Here is a 26630-nt window from a genome sequence, read left to right on the forward strand (position 1 = left end):
TTCAAACCGAAGACATTGATATTTTTTAAACTCAAGTCAGCACTAAGAATTTGCTGTAGCATTTGGTATTTTCAATAGCACTTGGCCCAGCTAAAGCATCCAAGATACCGCCATCAAACTATGATAAGAAAAACACTAAGTTTTGCTAAAACATAGCTCAGTATATGCGTATATCCTTAAGCAAGCTCAGAAGTCTTTATTTTTGGCAAGAATTTCCTCCTCCGCCTGTACTAATAATAAAAATATAGAATGAACATCTTTCAAAACTTCATTTATGATTTTATAAACAAGCCAATCCTTGTTCACCTCTGAACAAAAAACTGCATTACAGAATGCTGGGAGATGCAGAAACAGCTGTTGAAAAATACATTTCTGCACAAAAGCAGCACTGTACTCACACAAGGAAGAGTTACTTTTTCAGGTTTTTCTACAAAAGCTTATCAGCAATTCTGCTTGAAGTAAAATGGCGATACAAAACAACAGATTCAATTATTCAAGTATGAGTTTTAATGGCCCAGGAGGCATGTCCTGTATGTCATTAAAAAGGAAAATTTAAAAAGAAAAACCAACCAGATAATGCAGGAAAGGAAAAAACACTTAAAAATATTTATTTTGTCACATTACTCCTGGTAATGCACTTGAGATTCTGGCTTATGCTGGTGAACAGACAGCAGTTATCTACTGTAATACTGAAATCAAAAATCAGGAAGAGATTAATTTGTCTCATGTCATAAACGCTCACAAAGAGTCATAATACTCATAATTCCTGCATAATACATAATTTCTGCAGTCAAACTACTCAAGGTACAATTCCTACTATGCCTGTTAACAGGGGCTGTCAAAAACAGCCAAGCACAGATGGAGTCCTAAGACTAAAACCCTCTGGGTCAGTAAGAATGATTTGCAAGCAAGTCTTCTATGGGTGGGATAACAACAGCATATCAAACCTGAGCAAAGAATGTTGAGCATTCACCTTTACTTACAGACAACACAGTTAATTACCCAGCAGAAATCTGGCCAGCATTGTGAATATCCCTGGCTTAAAGGCTCCACAGTAAGCAAAGTCAGTTAACAGGAGAAATAGCGAGTTTCTAACAGCTCCACTTACAGTGGACTTAATGAGTGCTTCTCCACCTAAATTTCAATCCAAAGCACAGTGAGTGTGACTTCAGCCTCCCAAAATGCACCAGTATGGATGATGATTTTCCATTATGAAAACAGACTTGATAAAGAAAACCCTGCATTGCTTCTTAGTGCTTTTGAGAGAAAATAAATTGCCAAGAGAGACCGCTGCAATTCATGCATTGTCGATATGTATTTTTTGCAGCAGTACGAAATGCAGGTTCTTTGGAACAACTAGCATTGTTTTGGTCTTGTATAACCAGATGCAGCTTGCAGATGCAGATGTGCCATACAGACTCTTCTCAGAGCTCCACATTCATACTCATCAACACTTTTGTCCACAGTATAGATTTCTCAGCTTTTTTGATTCTCTTTCACAAGGAAGTCACTACTGAAATGTTCCCTAACATCTGCCAAGAAAAGCTCATGATTTCAGGTGTTACAATTTGGCCAAATGGCCATTCCCAAATACACAAGGAAGAAAGTGTCTGAGAACAGCTGGGGTGGTTCAACCAATGGCGCATCATTATGCATGAGTGTAAAAAGCTCCCAGCTTCAATTAAATGCTTTCTCCCTCAGCAAACTAGCTACTAAGGACAGCCACTGAGAATTAAAAGCATAAGGTAAAAATTCACTTAATGACAAAAAAGCAAAATGCAGTTTGGCTCTTCCTAGTTCGGGTGGTTGGACTAGACGATCTTGCAGGTCGTTTCCAACCTTGTGATTCTGTGATTCTAAGTCAGGAGCTGGCCAATGCATGGTGACAATACAAACACTTTTTTTCTTTTTTTTTTTTAAACATACTGGGAATATTATTCTGCTTACAGAGCCATAGAACTACTGTTTTCCATAAGAAGTTAAGAAAGATCATTTTCATTGATTTAACAATTAACCACAGAATTCATGTAAGCAAACAGAAATTGGATTTCTAAGAGGGATAATCAACTCACTTAGATCTCTATTTTAAACCTATTGAATTGAAAAACCAATTTTGTGACCAGAGGTCTCTTCAGTTAGGCTTTTGTGCACAGCTCCAAATGTCACAGTCCCTTTGGCCAGCACTGTATCTGCTTTGTCCTTCCTATCTTTAATTATATCAAAGAACAAAATAAAAGAGTTGAAGGAAAATAGGAGAAGCTTGTCCTGAGGACTCATTCAGTAACCCATACTCTGAGACATGAGGCTGAGAAGGCACAGACATTTCATTTATTTACTGCTTCCAGATGGAAAGAGGGAGAGGAGGGCTGGATTTACCAAACTGCTAGGCAGTGGCAAATAAAGAAGCAGAGACTCAGTGCTTGGATGAGAAAATTGAATAGTAGCCTGTTTTAAATAGATTAGTGAGACTTTTGGCACCATTTAATTTTATCCAGGGAGGATTGCCTTCATTAAATAAACCAGGTATAAAAATTACTAGAGTAGATTTGACACACATGTAGACAAGGGAAGCCATCAGTACTACTACAGGGAAGAACTGGCCACCTACGCTGGACTCTGCCATCCATCACAATGCACCAGGAAGAACTGGAGCACATGGAGGCACAGAAACCACAGGCAGGAGACTTCCACTGCCTCAAGTGAGTTGGTAAATCCAAACTCAAAACCTACACTGAGTACAACACTGAGCTCTGCTAAAGAGCCTGTTTGGGAGCCACACTCTAGTTGTAGCCACAATGAGTGAAAGTTCAATGTCAGGATGTGTCACAGCAACACTTTCTCTTAGAAAGGGAACTATAAAGAACTGAGTAGGCTTGTTAAAATGCTTTCAGGTAGCATTTCAGAGTTTTCTTCAAGACAACATATTAGAAGCTGAGAGTGTTGTTTACCACTACTTGTAAATAAATAAATAAATAAATAAAAAGCCTAAAAGGAATGAGGAAAGGCAGCATGATTAAAAGTCAGGTGCTGTTAGCAGTGAGAAGGAGATGTTTTTTTAAATAAACTGGGTGGTGTCCAAAAAAAGAAAACAGAAATGAATGCTAATTCAGGCAAACTGAATGTAAACAGTAAGATGGGGGGGGAAGTTTGAGAAAATGATACTAAAGCATGAAAGCCACTATTGAAGTATTTTTTTCCAAGCAGTACAAGTAGGATAGGCTGTCTGCCAGAAAGCCTGCTGGGCTGATAGATGATCAAAATAGAGAGAGATCACTTCAGAAGTGGGAAAGGTAACTTAAGCATTCACACTAAACTCTCAACAGCGATGGACACCAGATAACCAAGGAAAAATACAAAAACAGAGCAAGCACATAGCAATATTTCACAATAGCTTTTAGCTTTTACATTGTGCTTTATACAGTGTAACTGCTTTTGAATTTTTTTTTTTTTTTTTTTTTTTTTTTTTTGAGAACCCCAGTATTTCCCAAAGAATGCAACACAAATTGACAAAACACTGTGGTGTGTAACTACTGCTGACCAGCCTTGATATCAAACAAACAGATAAAGGAAAGTCTGACACTGATTTTTACAAAAGGGTTCTGGGGTTTCAAAGAACAGCAGACTACTGAGTCCTACTCCAGTGCTGTGAATAGAAGCAAGTAATCAAGAACAAAACTAGTAAACTGTAAACACAGCATTTGTTGAAGTAATCATGCTGCAGAAACATATTATTAATCTTTTAAAGGAATCAGAAAGTACGTGGATGTGGGTGAGTCTGTTGGTAGATTAACAGAATTTCCAAAGCCTCTGACAAAGACTCTTCAGTTTCTTCAGATGCAAAGACCTACAGCAAAGTACAGAAGGATAAGATGGAAGGTTTTGTAGATCAGTAACTGCTTAAGGAACAGGAATGAATGAATATTGCTCACGCTGAAGGGAATTTGTGACTGTAACAGCCTATTAAAACCTAGGCCGTCTCTACTGAAATGTAAGAAGCTGCAGAACAATTCAAGGAACTACTCAGGCAACAAGCCATAAGGAGAGCCCACTGCAAGCACAAGTGAGTGTACATGAAGCGTAAGAGCACAGCACTCAAAGACAGCCTCTGAACTTGCCATTCATTGTCACTCAGAAAGTCTTGGAGTTGAACACAAGCAGCTCTGGGAGTATTTTAGCTCGAGAGTGATGAAAGGGCAAACAGTGGTAGGAATAAGGAAGAAATACAGAACAATGATGTAGCAGCTCGATGTTGTTACAGCTGATATTTCTGTATCACAGGGTGGCAGAATAACAGGGGTACATGACAATTTCCAGGAGGAAAGGTTAAGCACACACTGTGGTCTTCAGCCTGGAAAGGGACTTTGACTCACAACGTAATGAATTTCAAGAGTACAAATGCTTTTAAAAGACAATTACATGCACAGAAAAGGTCCATGAAGCATGATGGTCCTGTTGCAATTTCTGGTTCACAAAACCCTGACCTGCTGGTTGCCAGGAACTAAAGTTAGACCACTCCTGCATGATTTCTCCCAAGCACAAGTTATTCCACAGAGAAAAAAATTGAGAAAGCAGATCTCTGGTCAGACCCAGCATATTTATAGTTATTTATCTATTTTTTAAAATCTGCACAAGTGCTCTGCATGCTGGAAACAAAAACCCTGCTGTTGCTCTGCCTACCAGTAATTCTCTTCAGTGAAGATTTTTTTTTTTCAGAGGATGTACCTCATACCTGACAGCATTCATCTCTTGCCCAGGTCCATTTTCTATTTCCCTAGCAAAGTCTGTTTATCTTGAATCCAAAATCATCCAGATTATTTATTGCTCTGTTTTTATTCAGCTTTATCTCTGTGTAGACTCCCAATCACAAAAATATCCAGGGAACAAATAAATTAATGACCTTATTCCCTAAAGCTAAGGTTTTATCAGAGTTCTGCTTAGATTCAGAGCAACATGTAAAATTGAATACAAATGCTCTTAAAAGGCAGAACTTGTCAGAATTAAAATAAAATAAAATAAAATCCATGGATGGTAAAAATCACCAAGTTTTAAGGAAAGGTTTGGGATGCCATTCAGAGGGACCTTGACAGGCTGGAAAGGTGGGCCCGGGTGAACCTGATGAGGTTCAACATGACAAAGTGCAAAGTTTTGCACTTGCGCCGGAAGAATCCCAAGCATCCATACAGACTGGAAGGAGCGGTCCTTGAGAGCAGCCCTGCAGAGAAGGACCTGGTGGTCTTGATGGATAAAAAACTTAACATGAGCCAACAGTGTGCCCCTGTGGCTTGTAAGGCAAATGGTACCCTGGGCTCCATCAAAGGAGGGGTGGCCAGCAGGGACAGGGAGGTGATTGTTCCCCTCTACTTCACCTAAGTACTGTGTCCAGCTCTGGAGCCCCCTGCACAAGAAGGACAGGGAGCTGTTGGAGAGAGCCAGAGGAGGGCCACGAAGATGATCAGGGGACTGGAGCACCTCCCCTATGAAGACAGGCTGAGGGAGCTGGACTTGTTCAGCCTGGAGAAGAGAAGGCTGCAGGGTGACCTCATTGCAGCCTTTCAGTATCTAAAGGGAGCCTACAAACAGGAGGGGGATCAACTCTTTGAAAGGGTAGATAACAGCAGGACAAGGGGAAATGATTTTGAGCTGAGGAAGGGAAGACTTAGGTTGGATGTCAGGGGAAGTTCTTTGCAGAGCGGTGAGGTGCTGGAACAGGCTGCTCAGAGAGGTTCTGGATGCTCCATCCATGGAGGTGTTCAAGTCCAGATTGGATGGGGCCCTGGGCAGCCTGGTTTAATATTAAATGGGGAGACTGGTGGTCCTGCATGTGGCAGGGGGGTTGGAGATTCATGATCTTTGAGGTCCCTTCCAACCATGGCCATTCTGTGATTCTGTTTTCTTCAGCAACCATTCAGAGGTTTTGGACAGGGCCTGCTAAAGCTGTTTCTACCTCTTTGCAACTAGAAGTAAGGGGGAAAACAAGTCCTGCTCCACCTAAACCCATCACAGTTCCTCATGCCATCAGAAGTGAGCCTTCAACCTCAAAACAGACTGGTTAAGTAACTCAAAGTAGGAGTTCACATTGCTAACCTAAGGAATAGGACAGTATTACTTGACACTCTGCTTCAGTGCACCAGCCAACATTATCCCTCCCTACAGAAGGCAGCAAAACTTAAGCCTTTTTTATGGAACTGAGACTGTCTACAATCAGCAGCAAAGTTCCTGCTGATTCAGTAATGGCAGTTGGCAAATCACCTTGGCCATGGGTCTGATGGAAAAGACAAATCTAACTGCAGCAGGATGAACACCCCTTCATGGGGCTATGTGTCTTTTAAGCTGAGAGAAATAGTTCTTACAGTGCTGTTTTACTCCTGCCAATGCAGTGTGGGGAAGCACTTAACACCTTTCCCTGAGCAAAACTCATTGCTTAGGGTGATGCTGAAGAACTTCTACGCCCCAAAGAGAAGGCTGACAAGAGGCCTACCTGGATTTGAGTGTCTCTGAGTGAACAACCCAGCCTTTGACTAAAATATCTTACTGACTTAACAATGCTAAGATACTGGTAGTCAAAAAAGGATGACTATATTGTTCTTTGGTAGAATTGAAGTGAATGCTGCCCAGTCTTACAACCAAAATGGCTTCAGGACTTACTGAATGGATCAGTAGGGTGAAAAGGGGGAGAAAAATAAATGGTGCATCCATGAGGAAACCTGCTGTTTTGCAGGGGGAAAAGCAGGAAAGTGAATACACTGATACGTGAAAGCATATAGCAATACCAACCAATCCTGCATTGCTTTCCTTCTCTTCTGCCTTTCCTGCGGGACGCATGGGGATTACAGTAAACCTTTAACAGATTTAAGATAACTGCAAGCTTCTCAAGTATTCAGTATATGAAATATTCAACATAAATTTGCCTGAAAGATGTATTTTGCTCATTTTTTTCATGCTGTTTTGTTTGCTTTCTTAGCATATTAAACAATAAAGCCTGACTTTGATTTGAGCTGCTGGCTCTGACCACCATGGAAGACTTATCTGTAAATGTGCTTGGAGGAAACTGTAAAATTCAACATTCCTGTTCCGCTATCAGTTGACAAACTAGTTTCTCTTCTTTGACTTCAAGCAGGTGGAAACCTTCAGTAAGTCACCCCAGGAATGTGGCATGAAAGAAGTCCCACACTCTGTGCACTTCATTCATTTTACCAAGCACACAATGAGTAGTAAATCCAAGCAGTAGAGCATGCAGAAGCATGAGTAAGACTAACGGCTCACCAGGTTTCTCCCACCTCTTGACATGGAAAAACACCCTTTATGAAGGGCCACAGCAAAGTCTTGGTAAGCAATCAACAGCCAGCCAAATAGATAGCTGCCTCAGTCGGAAGCATCCAGATGTTGGCACCAAACCCTGGTATAGAAATAACTCCACTGCTGGGGACAACAGGAACCTATTTTATATTTAAATTCATATAATTTCCTATCCAACACAAAAAAAAAAAGGCTTAAAAAACCACTAATCAATCAGATTGCTCAGGGACCTTTCCTTGATATTCAACAAGGAAAATAATATCAAACGCAGATTAGCCTGAAAGCAAATTTGGCTTAAGCATTTAACAAAGAACAGAAGAGACTGTAGAAACCTATTGGTAATTATACACAGAGTAAATATTAATATCTTCCCAGAATTCCCCTCACAGTGAAGTAGACACACCCCAAGGCAAGTAAAAACTTTCTTTTTCCCCCCTTTACTTCTTTGTGATAAATGCTGTGAGAGGTGCAAGTAGAAGACTACTCTGGTGTTAGCTCCAAAACCCCAACTCCATCTATAGCGGATCTACATACTCCTGTTAATGTAAGTGACTATGTAAAAATGTTTACAGTAAACAATATTTTCTGTCTTTTTTTTAAAGCACTGTAATGAAACTATAACTAAATAAACAATACCATAGGAACTTCTGCATGAAACAATAATAATAAAAAAAAGCATTCTTACTTAAAAACTAATCTTAAGAATTTCTGGATTAAAAAGAGATGATACAACAAGGAAGATTGCTGGGAACTGAACATCCAAAATAATGCAATTAAACAGTAAAATGGATGATTTTAGAGACAAGTCAATATAGATTAAGCAGTTATAAAAGGAATAATTGGAACAGCATTAGCATAATATATGCAGAGATATTTGGTATAGTACAGCACTCTTGCCTGTCAGAACAAGAAGTCTTAAGTACTTGGCCTAATTAATAATATTACTTTAAGCATCGGTTATGATCTATGGAAAGAAAATAATTAAGCCTTATAAAAACAGAACTAAAAGAAAACAAAAAGTTTGCTTACTCTTCTTGACGCAAGTCATTAACACTCCGATCTAGTGAGATCATATCACTTGCCACCATATTAAACCCAAACTCTTTTATGCTGGCTTGAACGGATTCTTTGTAATCTGGTCCTAAAACATATGGCTTCGCTTCCTCTCCAGGGCCATCAACAACTCCATGAGGCTCGGGCTCTTTGGGTTCAAAATTACCGAGGACTCCAGGTCGTAAAACAGGATCTCGATATACAAATGTCTGAGGTTTAAATGTGAGATACTGCCTCTGGATGACGTTTGGCTGATTGTTATCACCACCACCATGCTGATTTAATTCATTTTTGGCCTTATTTTTCCTTCGAATGGATTCCAAGTCCACTTCCACACCTTCAACATGAGGCCAAGGTACCACAGGTTTGAACTTCTCATTTCCTAGTCCATGCTCTCCTTTGTTTGGTAAGGGTCTGTTGGCTTCTTTGTCATCCTATATATACACACAGAGAAACAGCAGGAGATCATATAAATGTATTACTTACTCTTTTTTCCCCCAAATCTTGTACCTTGGACACTGAAAGTTGACACTAAACATATGTTAAGCAAGAATAAAGAAATGCCTGTTAAGGGGCTGAATGAACATTTAAAGTTAGCAGTTGCTGGAGAGCTTCTCTGGACCATGCCCACACTTACCTGAGCGAGTGGGTCCTGGCAAAGGCTTAATGTCCTGCTCATCCCAAAAATTGTTCCCACAAGCATTATTCTCTCTGCTGAAACAGCACTGCTGTTTTAGAGCTGTGAGGTAAGTTGAAGGCAGAAATAAGCCATAGTCCTGCTCTGACCTGCTGTGCAGACATGGAAGCCATGCTTGGGGCTGAAGTCAGCAGCCATAAGCACTGATGCTGAGTGCACTCATGTTTAAGTGACTTTACAACTTTACGGTACCCTCCCAAAGAAATATCAAATTTGCACTGCCAAGAAAGGCTGGGATTTTGGAAACTCCTTGGCAGTGTCAGTGATCAACAAGATCCATGGGGCTAGAACAAGGGAGATATTGAAAGAAATTTGGCAGAAAGGCCCTGACTAGCTGAGCGTGAAGTAGCTGGATTGCAACAGCCCCACCCATGAACATGCACCAAAAAAATACAGTCACTGCTTCTCCCAGTACTTCTGACTAAAAGAATAATGGAAATTCACTGCTGAAAATTCGCATTTTCTGGGAAAATTATCTACTTGTAAGTAAGATGGATGTCCTCTATGGATTTTTAGCGTATGGATTTCAGTAACATCTCACTGCCTAGTAGCAAATACTGGATAAAAAAAAAAAAAAAAAGAGATTAGAAGGATGTCCTCTACTGACAGAATCACACAGAATCAGTATGGTACATTATCAGGAAAGAATTTTTGCTTGATGGCTAAGATAACACTAGTCTGCCATTACTGCAGCAACAGTACATTGTTACTACATCACACTATTTACCTCATACACCATTCTTCACCACCTTCAGAAAATAACAAAAATCTACAATAAAATATGCCTAGACTAACACAATAACAATGGGAGTTGGAGAGGCTTGAATTCAAAATAACATCCTTTATTCAAGAAGTATTGTACCTCTCTGCTTTCTCTAGATTAAACAGGAAAGATGTACAAAATGCAGAAGGGTTACATTATTCTGCTCTTCCGCCATTTTCAAGGAACTCTCAAAGGGCAACAAGAGAAAGAGAAGGATAAGAGAGCACATGAAAAAGCATGTTTTGCAAGGAAGCAAAATGTCTCAAGAGGACTCTTCAAAACACATCATCTCACGCTTGCCTTACAAATCAGCATGAAAACTCCACCACTTAACTGTCAGAACACTGTTGAACACTCAGCCCTTACAAACTTGTACCTAATTTCTGCTCCAAGCGCAGAGGCAGCTAAAAAGCCAACAAAATAACGAGTATAATCAGAAAGGACGCTTAAAGAAGAGTGCTTTTGACAGCATATAATTTTCATGCATTCACATCTTTGGTAGTATTTAGTCTTCCACATCTCAAAACGACATGCTGCAGTTAGGGATGGAAGAGAACAGAGAAATCAGAAAGAAGCGGAAGGCTTGTGGGGCTTCATGGCACGTGGCCAGAAAGGCTGAGTCTCTGAGTTTTTGGAGATGTGAAGGCTGAGGAGCATAGCTCTGGAACTTAGAAAATCATGAGGATGATGGATAAACTGAACACAAAAGCACCACTGACCCTAAATACACAAACTAGAGGCACTAGGCAAAATTCATAGGTTTTTTGTAAAACAATAACAACAACAAACGATCAAAAAAGTTCTCTGCACAGGCAGTGATCTCCTGGAATATGCCATGTGGAAAGCTGTGGACACAGACGGTACAGCAGTTCTATGGGGGACAAGGCCAAGTAATGGGTGATTCATCCACAAATGGACAGCAAAAGGATTAGGCAGGGAGGTATCTCTTAAAAACTCTAATTCAACCCTTATGGATGATGGAAGAGTCCCAAAGGAAGGGAGCACAGAGAGCAGCCAGACCTATTCGCTTGTCCTTCCGGGCAGGATGGATCACTAGTCTCAATAAGACAGGGATTTCTTATGCCCTTGGTCTGTACAATATTAAATACCCTTTCACTCCACTTCCATTACCTATAAAACAGCTACAAGCTTCCACTTTGTTTGCTCTCTGACTGATGCATGACACTTCTCAAAGTCATTTGTTTACTTTGCTGTAATCGGAACCACAACTTTCTCAATATCACATTATAACCATTCCACACAATTTGCATTATAGTGCTTTTATCTACTGTTCCCTAAACCTATTTCATTTTTCTAGGAATGAAAAATATTGCAGAAAGTTACACATGCAGACACTCACTCACCTCTTCTTTCGATTTCTAGGCACCTGTGACAAACCTGAGGGAGGCACTGGCTGTGGGCCTAAACAATGTCACCTGCCCACACCTAGGGCATGGAGGGGAGGAGAAAAGAATAGAAGGGAAAAATCTCACATGTGAGATAAAACAGTTTAAAACAGAAGGAGAAGTGAAAGAAAAAGTCAAAACAAGTAATGTAAAGGCAAACACTCACAACCTCCCATGAGTAGACTGATGCCCAGCCAGTTCCCAAGCAAAAGATGGCTAATCTCTCTAACCCCTCCTTCTGTTCTGTTGCTAAGCACATTACATGGTATAGAATATCTCCTCCATCAATTTGGGTCACCTAGTTGGCAGCATCTCTTCCCACCCTCTAGCTTACACCCAGCCAGATCTCTGGTGGGCAGAGAGAGAGAAGTAGAGAAGGCCTTTAGGCTCTGCAAGCACTGCTCAGCTGCTGCTAAAATACCAGCTGTGCTGATAACAAACCCAAAACTTACCACAATTTGTGTTGCTGTGAAGAAAATTGACGCTGCCCCAGCCAGACCCAACACAGCATTTTAGGAGCATTTTTCAAAGAAAGGAACTAATAGCATTTAAATGTGTGGTGCAGCCTAAGGTTCTGGAGGTTACTCATCTGTCCATAGATAACTGAGACAAAAAATTTCTAAATACAGTCTGGAAGAAAATACAAAGTCAATCTACAATCAAAGAATGACTCTGGTCATTATATAAACTACAGTGCCTTAGGTGAGACCAGAACTTCTCTTTTATGAACGATGATTTCCTCTCTAATTTTTTAATGATTTAATAATATATATATCAAAAAAATTGCAATTGTTTTTAAAACAATGTGCCTGGCTGATTAAAAGTTCAGCTTTAAAAAGACTCATACCACAGTGACAGCCAGATCAGAAGGCACAGTTAGGAAAAAAATATCCTAACCTTTCAAAAAGTAGAAAAACAAGAGAATCTTAACATTGTTTGAAAAAACTTTGGAAACGACCAGACAGTGACAGTGAGGTACAGGGAGGTCTCAGAACTGAGCACAGTACACACCTGCGTTCCTGGCTTTTCTCAAACTAAGGGAAGAGAAGCAAAAATCTGAGAATACTCTCACATCTGAAGTCCACCAAAGAACAACAACAGAAGTCTCATTACATCTTTACCAAGGACATGCAGTTAGCTGCTTATAAGCAGTAATGTAGAAATGGTTGGCTTTTGTTTGTTTGCTTTTTTCCCCACAGAAGAGTTTTCTTCCAAGTGCTAAATTTCAGATTTTCTGCAAGTTTTTCGAGAACCAGCTGGGTTCAACCTCCTCTGTATTTTAGATGTTGTTTTCACCCCTTAAAAGGATTATGTATGAGTCACTGCAATGGGTGTTTTGGAAATACTGAGATGGTATAAACACAGTCAGTCCCTGACTTGGGTAAAAAGGAAATATCTGGTGTGATTTTTTGCAAATGAGGTTCCTCCTTTTTGCAAAAGAGAGGGATGAAATTGAAGTTATGAGAAAAATAACAGCATTCTCTCAGAGACATATTTCTGAACTACACAAAATAAAAGAAAAAAATGGGAGAGGCCTCCACGAGGCTGTAGGATTGGTCAGCTGACAGGAGGGCTGGGATGCTGGCTGGCAATAAAATGGAAAATGTCAAAGTTGCATAATCTGCTTTTCTTCAGTAAATCAGTTCGAGACTGGCAACTCCCTAATGTCCTATGAAATAATGTCTGAACTACAAATTGATGGTTAAAAAAAAATGAAGTGGATTTTTTAATTTATAGAATGGAAGATTATCATGCTGAAAAAAGGTTCACTAATTCAAAAGCATGTCTTTCAAAGCAGCTTGTTCATCTACACAAAAATCAGCAATGTCTGAAAAATGAAGAGAGGTATAATGAAGTAGAATTCTGTAGTATACTCACCTAAGGATAAAGAAGGAAATTAAAAACTTTTGTATGTGGCTGCATTTACACCACTGGCACTTACCATGAAAGGCAAGTAACATGTTTTCCTACCATAAGGAAGAGTTCAAAGTCTTAACTGAGGATAAATCAAGAGCTCTCAGAAGTGCCCTGATGCAGGTTCTTATTCTATGCAAGTGACAAGACTTTAAAGAAAACAAAGGAGAAAAAATGAAGTATTTTGAAAAGAAGCTGTCACAGGACCTAAGAGAGAGACCACACAGATCTCAGCTTAAGTTTGGTACTTCAGCAAAAATTTCAACATATTTAAAATATTTTTCTTTGTTTGCTTCATCTTAATGCAGCCATATTCCTAGTTTACTGGGGAAATAAGACCGCTAGAGAAAAGTTGTGACACAATATATTAGAGCTATGCGTTTCCAATTATTTGAGTAAACGAGAGGGAGTTGTTTTGATTTGTTCAATTACGAAAAGAAGATGAAAGGAGAGAAAAGAACCACAGGCTGGATCCACAAAGATTTCCTTATTGATTAGGCTCGTGCTGAGAAGATACAGAAATAACGTTGTTCTCAGGCATGTTTCTAGCATGACTCTGCTCTACCTGCTGCTAACAAGGAGCAGGAAAAATCCACACATCTCAGTAGCTCCTACACTAACTCTTAAAACTCATGTAACCTTAGAACAGAATGCTTATGGCAATGGAAGAAACAGAAAAAAAATATGATTTCATACAAAATTATAGAAAAATTCTTATGCTTAAAAACACACGCCTGTAAAAATAGCAGATACATTACCCACTGTAATTGGGTACGTGGTGCAACTCAAATGAAAAAGCACACTGTTAAAAGTATTCATCACCAACATGTCCAGGAAAACATTAAGTCTGTAATTATGTTCTTATGTCAGTTTTGACAGATACACTGACAAGACCAAAGACCATTAAACAACCAATGCCACTTATCCAGAGTAGATTTTTGCTCTGCTAAAAATTCTAAATGGAAAAAAAAAAAAAAGCACTTAATAAGACCTAAATCAAACCTATTAGTTTGATTAGCTGCATTATACCAACCTGCAATAAGCTTTGTCAGGCAGGACAAACTTATCACAACACCACTAACATGTTACCATGATGGCATCTCCAAGGAGCAAGTAAATCTATCAGAATGTGACCACATCAGTCTACTATTTGGAGCATTTCACATAAGACCTGGAAGCCACAAAAAAACCTCCAAAAATATTAACAAGAACTTTAAAGAAAGCATTAAATTACGTACATTTCATAGATCTACACTCACATACATTTATTCTGTTCATTCAAAACATTATACAACTTAAAAGTGTAACTGAGATGCAAGGGCCAAAAGCAGCTTTGGAGAAATGTGTGCTCAGCAAGTCTTATACTGCTCTGTACTGCACTTCACCTGAAGGATGTAATGTAAATTATTATTATTATTTTATAAGGAGGACAACTGCCCTCTTCACATGCTTAAATTTTACAGCAACTGCCAAGCTGATTGCTGCCTGGTGCATTAGTCACTACCCAGCAGTGTCTTAGGTTTAGCTTGCCTTTCCATGCTCCCTTTCTCTGTTCCTAAGGATTTCTTCAGAAGGGAACTGTTTTTGCCAGATCCAGATACCTGTAACAACACTGCTAGTTAGCAACACTGAGGAAGATTTTTCCCACTCTCTTCTTATGTTCTATTCTGATTAAGTAATACAGGAGAATCACACTTCTACTTGGTATTCAGAGAAAAGTAACTAATAGCTTTCACTAAATACTAGTGGATCAAGGTCCACTGGGGAAAATAATAGTAATAATAATAATAAAAATCAGCAGTATCTTCACGTCCCAAAATTACCAGAATTAGTTGAGGCAGAACTTAGGGGAGTAAGATGGATGATCTTCTTCTATACTAATGTGATATTCCTGATTTGGAGAGCATTGGTTATAAAAAGGCAAGAGACTTCCCAGCCTCCCTCCAAATAAATAAATAAGTAAATACATACATAATAAAGGACAGGAACTGTTTGTCAGAATGTGAATTTGGCAAAAGTTTGATGCTGTACTACTACAAATTAGTTTGAATGAATTTCCTATTCAAGTTTTGAGTGACCCACGTTAATTTACATGGGCCTCCATCACCGATCCCAAGGAAATTGCAAGAACAATTTAATGTTGCATAGTAACCAGTCTAAAATCTAACAACATTCACTAATGTCCAAGGTTGTCCCTGCTGTTGTTTGAACCTGTGAGTGGTAGAAGGCCACTAAGGAAGACAAGGCTCAGTTTCTCAATAATTAATTTTTTTTTTAATGGTTACACAGTTACTCTAATTGCTCCCAGAGCAAAAATATTATCTAACTTTTCCTGTCTTCCTGTATTTTTGTAAAGATATCATCTACTTTGTCACAGCAGAAGCACTCCTCTAGGACAGTGACTACAGGCTGCTGCCTGCATACTGCCTTGGTTTGTGGCCAACATTTCAAGAGGTCATTGCATTCAAAATTTTAATAAGCTACGTAAGCCCTCGGATATCAAATAAAATGGAGATTGCCTCTTGCCCTTCCATTTTTTTTTTTTTTTTTTTTTTTTTTTTGTGGCATATCAGCAAATACAATTGCTGATATTAACTTCTAACAATGTATAACATTTACTTTCAGTTGATACAACTTCACTGCTTAAGTATTACTGAGGGTAACAGCCTAAATCCCAAGTTTTGCCCATTTATCTGTGGAGTACTTTGTTTAGGGATACACATCTACATTAAGATGAATCTGTAAGAAAGCCATGTAAGCATCCCATTTAAAGTAAATGGTTGTCCAGCAATATTATCCCTCACTTGAAAGGAGAACTCCTCTGAGATAACAACGTTGCTGTCATCCTCTTTGGCAGTGCTATGCACTTGTCACTTCAGCTCCAGAAGAACAGCAGCATCCTGACACAAGTGCTGAGCCCTGTTTGGACACCCACGGCTCTTCCCATGCCCTTGCTCCTGTGCTCTCGCTTCCAATTACCTCCTTCCCTCTCATCTTTGATGGGTTTTAAGAGCAGAAAGGATAGCGAATAAAACCACAGCCCTTCCCTATCTCACGTGGTCAATTTGGGAGCATTTCAATATTTCTTGAACTCCTGTGTTACAGGTAGTTTCACAATTAGCCTCCTCTGCCTGAACAAAGGTCACTGAGTGTTTCAGAACAAATAACAATCATTGTATTCAGAAAAATAACAATCATTTACTGTCTTCATTTTTACTGCTGCCTACTGTCTGGAGGTACTGAGCCAGTTTCCCCAACCTGCCTTCCTTTGTAGTTTAAGGTTCAACTCTTACTGGGCTTTTACAAGTCTCATCTTTCTGTTTCTTGTGATGTCACAGTTTATAAATAAATAATCACACTGCATAAAGGAAGCCTTGTCAAGAATTCACATCACCCAATGCTTAAGAGATCTTGGAGATCAGTACACACAATGTCTCCAAAAAGCAACACAATCTTAAATAGTGATTAAAAGGAAAATAGAAAATAAATAGAAAAATATAAAAACGCAAATAAATGTATGAATAAGCAGATTGTGGCAATCTTTGCATAAGTTCATTGTCTCTCATCATTAATAATACAATCATTCAAGTAGCACAGATATTCTTAAACTGACCTATTAATGAGACTGCTTTATTACCTAAGGTCACGTTATATTTTAGTCCCTCCTGCATTCTAGAAATAGAAAGGTATTGGCACTAGCAGCTTGTGCAGTAAAAAAAAAAAAAATACCAACCAAACCATTTGTAGCTGCTTGCTATAGAATAAAAGTTATCAGAGGACACTGGGTAAGGCAGAAGTATGAGCTAAATATTCTCCTTACACAGCAAAGATGTCACCAAAGATGACAAAAAGGCTTTTAAACTTAGAAAAAAATGAGAATTTATTAGAAGTTTATTGCAACTAGAATAATTAAATTTTTCAGTAAAGGAAAGGCAAAGTGATCAACAAAGTGGTACAGAAAATAGCACAAAAGCAAGCATATCCCAATCCATTGCATCTCTTCACGCGTTTCGCTTCTAGACTATTTTAACTGTCTTTTCTCTGTTGCAGTACAGCGTGTTCTCTTTGGTTCCTGGGTCGTCTGTTCCCATCAGCCATAAAACTGCTTCTTGCTCTTTTCAGCTCTCCTCTCTGTGCTGTGAGGCTAACTGCACTCTTTCCTTGCCTGTCCTACCCTGCAGCCTAAAACCGTCTCCTCTCCAAGAAGGCTCAAAGAGGCGAATGCCTCATTCTTCCTAATGGAGCATGACACAAATCATGAAGAGCAAGTACTGGACATCACACAAAGTAGGTTATTCTAGGTTAAGCACTTAATGAGAGTCTAATGAAGAAAGAGCTGAACCAGAGACTGTGCTCCACCGCTGCATCTGCCATCAACTGTTTTTTGTAAATGCCTACAACCTTTTTTCCTTCCTCTGCACAGAGACATTGCTACATACTGCTTGTTATCAGGATGGTATTTCAACTGCAAACTTTTGCAGAGCATCGCCCCCAGTCCTCAATCCATTTTCAAGCAGAGATGGCAATGACTCAGTACTGTATGTTTATCCTTGGAAGTACCATACAGACTGCTATACTGGAGACTACATACAGATGAAAACTAAAATTTGTATACAAGTTGACTCATTTGCTCAATTCAGCTATTTTAAATACTTCATTGTGATTTCGTTGTTCAGAAACCCAAATCCCATGAAGAAGCCAAAAAAGCAAAGAGAGCACCAAGCCCTGTGGCACAGCTATTACTCTGTTGTGGCAGCAGGGAAAAAAACTGTCCAAAGTAAGCACAGCCCACCAGATACTGAGCCCTATCTTTGGAAGGCAAAGTCTAGTTTCTTGTCTTAACTTTGTGAGTGGCTCTGCTAAGCACCCAATCGCTCTCAATTTTCCTTCTTTGCCTATAATAGCTCACTACTTGAGAGACGACAAGCTACATCTATTCATAGGAAGGACATCACACGCTTATTAAAACTAAACCTTGTTTTCTTTAAAGAAGCTTCATGAAAATATTTTTTCTTTAATTTCCCAAGTCGGAGGCAGCACACTGGGCACCTTGCTGTGTGGGATGTTCAGCAAGGTGACTTTCTACTTAAACAAATACTTCAGAAAACATTGGAAAATAAGTGCAGCAGCTATTGGAGAAAGAACAAAGCAGTGGATAAGAGGATGCATTTTTAAACAACAAAAAAAATGCAACAAGTAACTTCTAAGGCCATAGCCAACCCCAAAAAATTGTTTAAGCAGATGAAAACTGTGGAAAATCTCCAAATGCCCACCATTCTGTCTGATTCTAATCAATACTATCATCACTCATCTATGTACACATTTGTTTTATGTATTTTGTTCCAATGCAGCCTTCTGTTCTCCTTTTAATCCCTCTCGAAGCATAGGTAGCATTCTAGTTCTGTTTACAGTTTTTTTGATTAAGATGGTGCCACTGATTATTCTATTTTAGAGGGGCAAAAAGCTGGAGGCAAAAGCTTTTTCCACCTCTTTCATCTAGAAAAGCTGAGTACCCCATTGAAAAATCAGGAATTCCCTTTGGAAGAACGTACTGTATTTATTGCAGAAGGTGCAAAACTGCCTCCCCATTTCCCTGCTCCAAGAGATTAGGAGTATTGCCATCTGCACATCACTATGTGGTTTGGAGCAATCCTACATATTTGACCAGGCTTTGAAAACAGTGCTGAATGATTCACATAACATCTGGAAACAGTGAAATCTTACAAAAAAAAAAAAAAAAAGAACAACATCAACTCAGACCTTCAACTTGCACACAAGATCTTCCAGATTCATGCACTGCTTTTTCATCTTTCAGTAGCCTTTTTCTAGGAGACATGGCTTTGGACCATATAATACAGAAAATCTCACAAGCAAAATGTTTTGCAATGCAGCCTGATAAACTGAAATCCTTTTTTTTTTTTTTTTTTTCCTTTTTTTTTTTTTTTTAAACAGGAAAATAAGATATTCAAGTTGAGACCAGAAAAATAGAGCAAAGCTAAAGGCATTTATTCATTTTATTCTAAGTGTGGAATAATCAGAAATATTCTTGGGACACAATAAATTCCTTCATAATAATTCAAATAACCAACGCTTTGCTGGCCTATAAATCATTTTCCCCAGGATCTAAGATAGAAAGGGACATATTTGATAGAGAAGCAAGGGACTCAATCAAGGTGAAACATCAGCAGTGTTGCAAGCTAGCCACTATTCTGAAACAGCCATTATCCTCAAACCACATTTAGACAACTGTCCACAATCTTCCTCTCTGGAAGGATCAGGTTAATGCTTGACCAGAAAAATTACCACTATTAAGAACAAAGTGGACAATTGCTTAATACACCATCTAAATCAGCATGGATTATAAAACTCAAAAGGGCCTCCAGATACCAGGTCTTCATCTATGACCTTTGGCCCATAGCTCCATAAAACTCCACAAACTCACAAAACAACACTGATCTTCATCTGAGCTTTGCCATCTCTATCCACACTGCCAGTCAGAGGCTAGTAGAATGCATGTCCCATTTCCTAGCTAAAATGAGCTCCACCTCTTGCAGATCTCTTGGACTATTCATCTTTAACAATTAACAAAAATTAAGAACACAAGATCCTGAATACCTAAAAATAAAAACAATGATGTTATATTAATATCTTGTGAATTTATTATAAGCTGATCCAGGTAGTTTTGCTAATTCTATAGCAGTATTCCACTCCAGCCACATATGCACATACTTTAAACTGCACGCAAGCAACTTCAGTAGTTTTTGCCATCAAATGGATGACAAATAGAGAATTAGATAAGAATGACTGAGTAAAGAAACATGCCGGCTGTTTCTTCTAGACTTGAACAATTAACATTTAAATTATGAAATTTAAGAAGCCAAGCAGTTAGAATTTATAACCCAAAGCTTTGCTATTAAAAATAACCAACTTTATTATTTCTCAATCCATAGGGAAGAAGTCTGAGAAATAAACAAAAGTTCCCATAAATCCTAATGTTTTAAGTAATGTCATGTTTTCCAGCCCCTCAGGCATCAGCTATGAGCACTGCACTAGTTAAACCCAGCAGAAAAGGATTGCAGGACTTTATCCTTATGCCTCAATCTTTTGAGACAGACAGATATTTAAAAACCATGCATCTGTTTTATATACCTCAGTGAGCAAATTACATTCACAATACAATAAATCCACTGCTGATGGACGTGCTTGACCAAGGGATGCAGGCTTCTGTGCTATATCTTGTATGCCTCAATTTTTCAGTCATCTGTCAATTTCATTTCATATTTCTTACTATTAAGAAACAAACCGCATGATTAGATTTTCATTTATCTTGAAATACCATTACCATTCTCGAGCTTTACAACAGCCTATTTCTGTCTTTTATTTTAAATTGCATTTCACAATTTGATCAACCCTACCATTTTGAAAGCTTTCTCAGAGAAACAGCCAGCCAAAGCAAAAGCTGTACTGCATGAAAATTACGCATAGTCTAAAATGCATTTCTGAAAATTGCATCTGAACTCCCAATAGATTTGGGAGACTCAGTATTTACATGATTACCTTGCGGACTGCTTGACAAGCAAGAGGAAAGCACTTTTTATGATCAACTGTGTTTTGTCTCACTTTTCCCTGACTCTTCTTTCCTGCATCTTTTCTGTGCAGGATACTGAAGAGAATCTGTGTGGTACTTGCCAATAAATTACAGTTACATCCTACTGAATTGTTGAGGTAAGGCACGCTCTTATCTGTTTTAACTACATTAAAAATATTATCAACATCATACATATCATGGAAGCACAAAGCAAAAAAAAAAAAAAAAAAAAAAAAAAAAAAAAAAAAAAAAAAAAAAAAAAAAAAAAATAAAAAAAAAAAAAAAAAAAAAAGAATACCAAAGTAGCAAGAGCCAATTTACTGAACAGAGAAACCAACCCTCATAAACTGACTTCTCTTTCTGTGACACATACAGTTGATGACATTTCTTGTTTTGCTGTAAAGTGGACACGAGGAAGTGGGAAGTGTAGAGTCTTACATCTGGTGAGGAATAACCACATCCGTACAGCTTAGGAGATGACCTGCTGTTGAAGGGCTCTGTGGAAAAGGACCTCGGGGTCCCTGTGGGCAAAAGGTTCACCATCAGCCAGCAGTGTGTCCACGTGGCCACAAAAGTCAATGGTACCCTGGGGTACACTAAAAAGAGCATGGCCAGAAGGTTGAGAGAGGTGATCCTCTTCTCCTGTGCCTGGTGAGGCCACACTTAGAATACTGTGTCTAGTTCTGGGCTCCTCAGTTCAAAAAAAGACAGGAATCTCCTAGGAGTCCGGGAGGGCCACAGAGATGATAAAGGGCCTGGAGCATCTCCTGTATGAGGAAAGGCTGAATGACTTGGGTCTGTTCAGCCTTGGGAAAAGAAAACTGAGGGCAATATGATTAATGTTTATAAATATCTAAAGTGAGGTAGGATGCAAATGGATGGGGCCAGACTCTTCTCGGTGGTGTGCAGCAATAGGACAAGGAGCAATGGCCTATAACTTGAACATACAAAATTCCACACAAACAAGCAGAGAACTTCTTTATGGTAAGAGTGACAGAGCACTGGAACAGGTTGCACAGAAAGGTTGTGGAGTCTCCTGCTATGAAGACCCATTTGGATGCCTACCTACGTGACCTATTGCAAGAGAACCTTCTTTAGCATGCGAGTTGGACTCGATCGATGATCTCTTGAGGTACTTCCCAACCTCTGCAATTCTGTAATTCTGTAAGGAATGTCAAAACCTTTTTCATAGCTTTGCTTTAAGAACCATATAATGTGTGAACACAGTCTTATTCTTTGCATCTTTCAGATAGTCAGCAAGAATACTAGAACCTAATCCACAAACTTCTTTGAACAGATCTCTGGTCTGTTGTACCCTATTCTTCACCACCCTTCCAGACTAGCACTTAGCTCATGCTTTCCATGCAGCATCTTTTCTTTTGAGCAGGAAAGTCACCATGCTCGTAGTGAGACCGTGAGTTCTAATAGGCAGACATGCTGCCACTGGAGCTCAAAAAGCAGACTGCCTTGACTTTTACTTGATTAAGTGCTGGTGATCTGCAGTGGTACAAACAATCTCAGAACGAAGCTGTCCAAGACTGGCATTCAAATCTTGGGATCTGACATCCTACATGCTTACATTTATTGGGGCAATAAGGTTCAGCCCTTAACCCTGAACACCCTCTAAGGCTTCTGCCTTGGAAGAACCATTCTGAGGAAAATTTTTACATGACTCAGCTCAGGTACAATCAGGCTGGCATTTCTGACCACAGGACTGGAGAAACTATGAATAAACATCATCTACCCGTGCACACCAATCCCTCGGTCAAGAAGCAACTATGAGAAATAAGTATCAAACTCCAGCAGCTGCTCTCTTTTCCTCTCCGTCCACACCAGGAAACACTGTTAGAAATCCTAGGGAGCACTGGACTTACAGGGTACACATTGTCATTTTCAACTCCTCAGAGACACTGGTATAAAGCACCAGACATCAGACATACTGTAGTTCACAAACATTCTACCTTTTAAGTGACAAGAATTTCAATCAGAGTTAAGAGTCTTTTTCCCTTTTTTAACATGGGCTTTAATACAAAAGTGCCTCTTACTGCCTGCTGCAATTTCTTGCATTCAAATTAGCAGTAGATGACTGTAGCAATCTACTGTTTCTACATGCAGCAGACAAAAAGACACACATGGACCCTCCCTGCTTGCAACAAATAGAAGTCAGTCTTCACAGCACTGAAATAGAATATCAAGAAATATTTGAAATTTGAAGAACTGCAATCTTTTTTAACCGATGCTGATTTACTCTAAAGATTTTTTCTTATGAACTCAGAAGTCTTGGCAAATCAAACTCTCTATATAAATAACTAGAATGGAATTTTAGTTAAAAATTGATCCAAGAATGACTGCAAGCATTTTTTTCAGGTTCTATTTGCCTCCATAAAGCTGCTGGCAGCTGTAGCGATTTCCATAAACACTAAGCATACATGAAAGCATGTAGGCATCAACTGTAGGTGCTAACGACTGCAGTTAGGAAAACTATGGCCTTTACTTGCTACTTCTAACATTTTTCAATGTTAGAATGATATTAGTGAGATGTAATTATGATTAAATCCCTATTCCACTCAACAGTCCTAGCAAACTAAAAATAAATAAAAACCCCAAACCAACACACACACAAAAAAGTAATTAAAAAAAAAAAGTATAAGTATTTTAAAGTTCTAAGACTTGGGCAAATTAAAAACACCAGGAAGTGATGAAGAGGTCAGCTGATACTTTATAGAAATTGTTGGAAAGACCCAACTGGATACAAGAAAAATTCTCACCATGACCACAGCCTAGCACTGCAACAAGGTAGACTGAAAGGTCATGAAGTTTCCTTCCTTGGAGGCTTTTAAGACCGGACCAGACAAAGCCCCGAGCAAAACTGTCTGACCCCATGGCTGACCCTGATTTGAGCAAGAGGCTCGACCTCTTGAATTCCCTTCCAGCTCCAGCTATCCTATGGTCCTATAGAAAAAAATGGCATTGTCTTCTTGACTTCATGGTATTTTTTAGGTATTTTTTTTCCACTTCACATTTAATTCAGCTTAAAAATAAGCTTTTCATTTCTAACAATTTCAACAGAACATGAATAGCAGGAACTCTCATCTCTTTAGTAAGGAGCAGTTGAAAGCCCAAGCAATAGAAGTCACTTCAGACATAATATTTTACCTGGAGACAGCATGTTTTCCTTTGTTCAGTATGGCATTTCCAGTTATGTAATTCTCGGCAGTATGACACAGCTGCAGATTTGTAAAGGAACTCAGACTTGTATTAAATGTGGAAAATAAAAAAAAAGAAAAAAGAAAAAAGAAAATCACTCACTTATTCTTCCTACTGAGTATAGGCATTCAGGTCTCGCTTCCCTGCTTTATTTAAAAAGGAAAGTTTGGAATACTTCAGAATGTCAATACTGTGATGCATTACATTGACATTTATCTTCCTGAGATTGTAGATATGCTGATACAGTAAGACCTGAAGGTGATATTTTTTATCTCTGCTGCAAGATGAACAGTGGAACATCATGAAAATGAATTATAAGATAAACCTAGGACTTGCTGAACAAATAAATGAAAAATACTGATCTTAGCCGGTGTGGTGGAGCTGCCTTTGCATTTTTATTTTCTCTAATTTGTTGTGGATTTAAAACTCTGTCTGATAGATGCTGGATGTTTGGTAATTTTTCTAGCCACTGTTCGAGAGTAAGATGAATGCTTTACTTCTCTCCTCTACACATTTTTATCCCCTCTGTGTGCCAACACAAGCACCTCTATGTCTGCACACGGAGCTGGATCAATGACTCCCCAAAACAAGCCATGCAGGCAGGCCAAAGGAACCTGGCATCCATAAGCAGGGTGAACACCAGTGCTGACAGTTCAAATGGGAACGTGAAAAAAACAGCCACGGAAGCTGAAAAATACAGACAAGTGTGTGCCCTAACACCAAAATGCACAAAAAACTGGAGTTCTAGCCATCCTCAAAGCCCTCCTCAGGATCTCAAGGGGCACCCAGGAGAAAAATTACCACCAATCTGGCATGAGAGCAGCTGCTTGGCTTAACAGGGGGGCTGACTGTTGCTATTTTTTTCTTTCAGGATTTGTTTTGTTTGTTTTAATTAAAAGGTACAAGAGAGCCTCTCTCTTTCTAAGCCTTTCTGCTCTCTCAGAGGAGACCCCTGTGCTGCACTGAGGAACTGGACACACAAAAGCAGATAGATGTGGTGCAATAAGATCATCGGGAAAAAATGCAGGCTTGCCCAGCTGTGGGGCTTTCTGAGTTGCTGCCACACCCAGGCCCTATCTCAGTCACAGAAACCAGAAATAACACAAGCATTCCTGCTCAAGGAAAGTCCTTAACAAGAAAACACTTTGCCTGAAGTGGGCTGAGCCACTCTTGCTGTTCACATTCCCTGACACCCAACAGTGTTCTTCCAATGTTTTTGATGGTCAGTGGCAATGGTAATGCAGGAGGAACAGTTACACTTTAAACACGAATCTCTCTTTTGTTCTATTTCTTCTAAAACAAAAATGCACTTAAAGAAAGCAAACATTTCCACCTTCTCATAGAACAAAAGAGAGTTGCATGTTCTTCAACCTGAGCAGAAGATGTGAATGTCCAGCAGCTGTCCCTGCACTGTGTGAGGTTACTTTTTGGGGAAAGTTCCCAAGCATCAGTAGGAGTTCTCATAAAAAAGAAGTTATTTTCACAGTGTTATGATTTGAACGTGTTTTTCTAAAGTACCATGTTTTTCTTGAGAAATGCACCCAAGCATCAGGCAGAACTCCCTTCCACATAAGATAAAAAATTAAACAAAATTAGCAAGTGATTTCTCACTCTTACATCCGATCTTTTACACCTCTAGAGTTAGATAAGAAAGGGCATTAAATTAAGGAACCTACCAATCCAGGGCTGGCCACATCTCCTCAGACTACAGACAAAATAAATCTAAGTAACTGTGAAATCAAACAAACAAACAAACAAAAACCCTTCAAAAGCAAAATGTGTTACAGGAAAAAAACATCTCACCTCTCACTTAAACAAAAATCTTCTGCCAATTTCATGTACATTTAAGTGTTAATGACATAAACAATACTTCAGAAGAACTAAGCCTTGTCACACTGACATGCAGTTTCCCATTCACAAATACCATCCACTAACATGGGGCTGCAGTTAGTCTGTAAAATGCACGAAAGAAACAGACACTGTGGAGCTTTTTCATTGAATCACAGAATCATAGAATGGCCTGGGTTGAAAAGGACCTCAAAGACTTTATTCTAAGTAAAACTGATCTTAAAAATAAAAGCACACAGGTCACTCCAAAAGCTATACCTCCTATTTATTTGCATGTAAACTACAGCTACAAAGAGCACAATAAAACCAACTGATAGAGCACACTGTCAGTTACAAAACACTGTTTTTAAACATAGTCATCACAGTTAGCCAATTCACACAGCTGATTAAGATGCTCTTCATTTTGCAGTGTGACAGCTGTGCATGGTCATCTAGAATGTGGCTTTGATGTCACTATCACCAGTGCTGAAATGCAGCATCCTCTGCTTCACTGTGCTCACATCCACTGCTCGGTCTCCATAAATGTTCAGTGAGAGCCAATGAATAACAGTGGGTGCCATTTCTTCATTAAGGAAGAATTCAGTTCCACCCCTTTGCTTCACACACACCTCCATGTCAAATGCCATTCTGTCAGGCTGTCCCTCTTCCAGCATCTGTCACATAGCAACAACATGTCATGGAATACTGATGGGAAGGTTCAACCTCTACTACCGTACTACCAACAATGGCCTCTGACACCGTGGGTCAACATAATAAAATAGGAGGCATTGCTTTTGGAGTAGCCCTGATACATGCCTTTTAGTAAATGTACAGAAGAATTTCACTCCCCGCTTACCAAATCTCTAGTTTGGGAATGAA

The 26630-nt window shown here is 39.2% G+C and overlaps 1 protein-coding gene across 2 annotated transcripts in view; it reads right to left on the reverse strand.

The window, feature by feature from the left end:
• The window catches only part of GALNT7 (polypeptide N-acetylgalactosaminyltransferase 7), a 68402-nt gene that overhangs the window by 31501 nt on the left and 10271 nt on the right, over positions 1–26630 (reverse strand). For both annotated transcript variants that reach the window (XM_042811795.1, XM_042811796.1), the window contains exon 2: positions 8326–8783. In XM_042811795.1, the coding sequence (XP_042667729.1) occupies positions 8326–8783 (458 nt within the window). The remainder of the gene's footprint in view (positions 1–8325; positions 8784–26630) is intronic.

Source organism: Centrocercus urophasianus, unplaced genomic scaffold (assembly GCF_019232065.1).
Source record: "Centrocercus urophasianus isolate 14NV4802_14NV808 unplaced genomic scaffold, USGS_Curo_1.0 seq_13, whole genome shotgun sequence".
NCBI classification, from domain to species: Eukaryota; Metazoa; Chordata; class Aves; order Galliformes; family Phasianidae; genus Centrocercus; species Centrocercus urophasianus.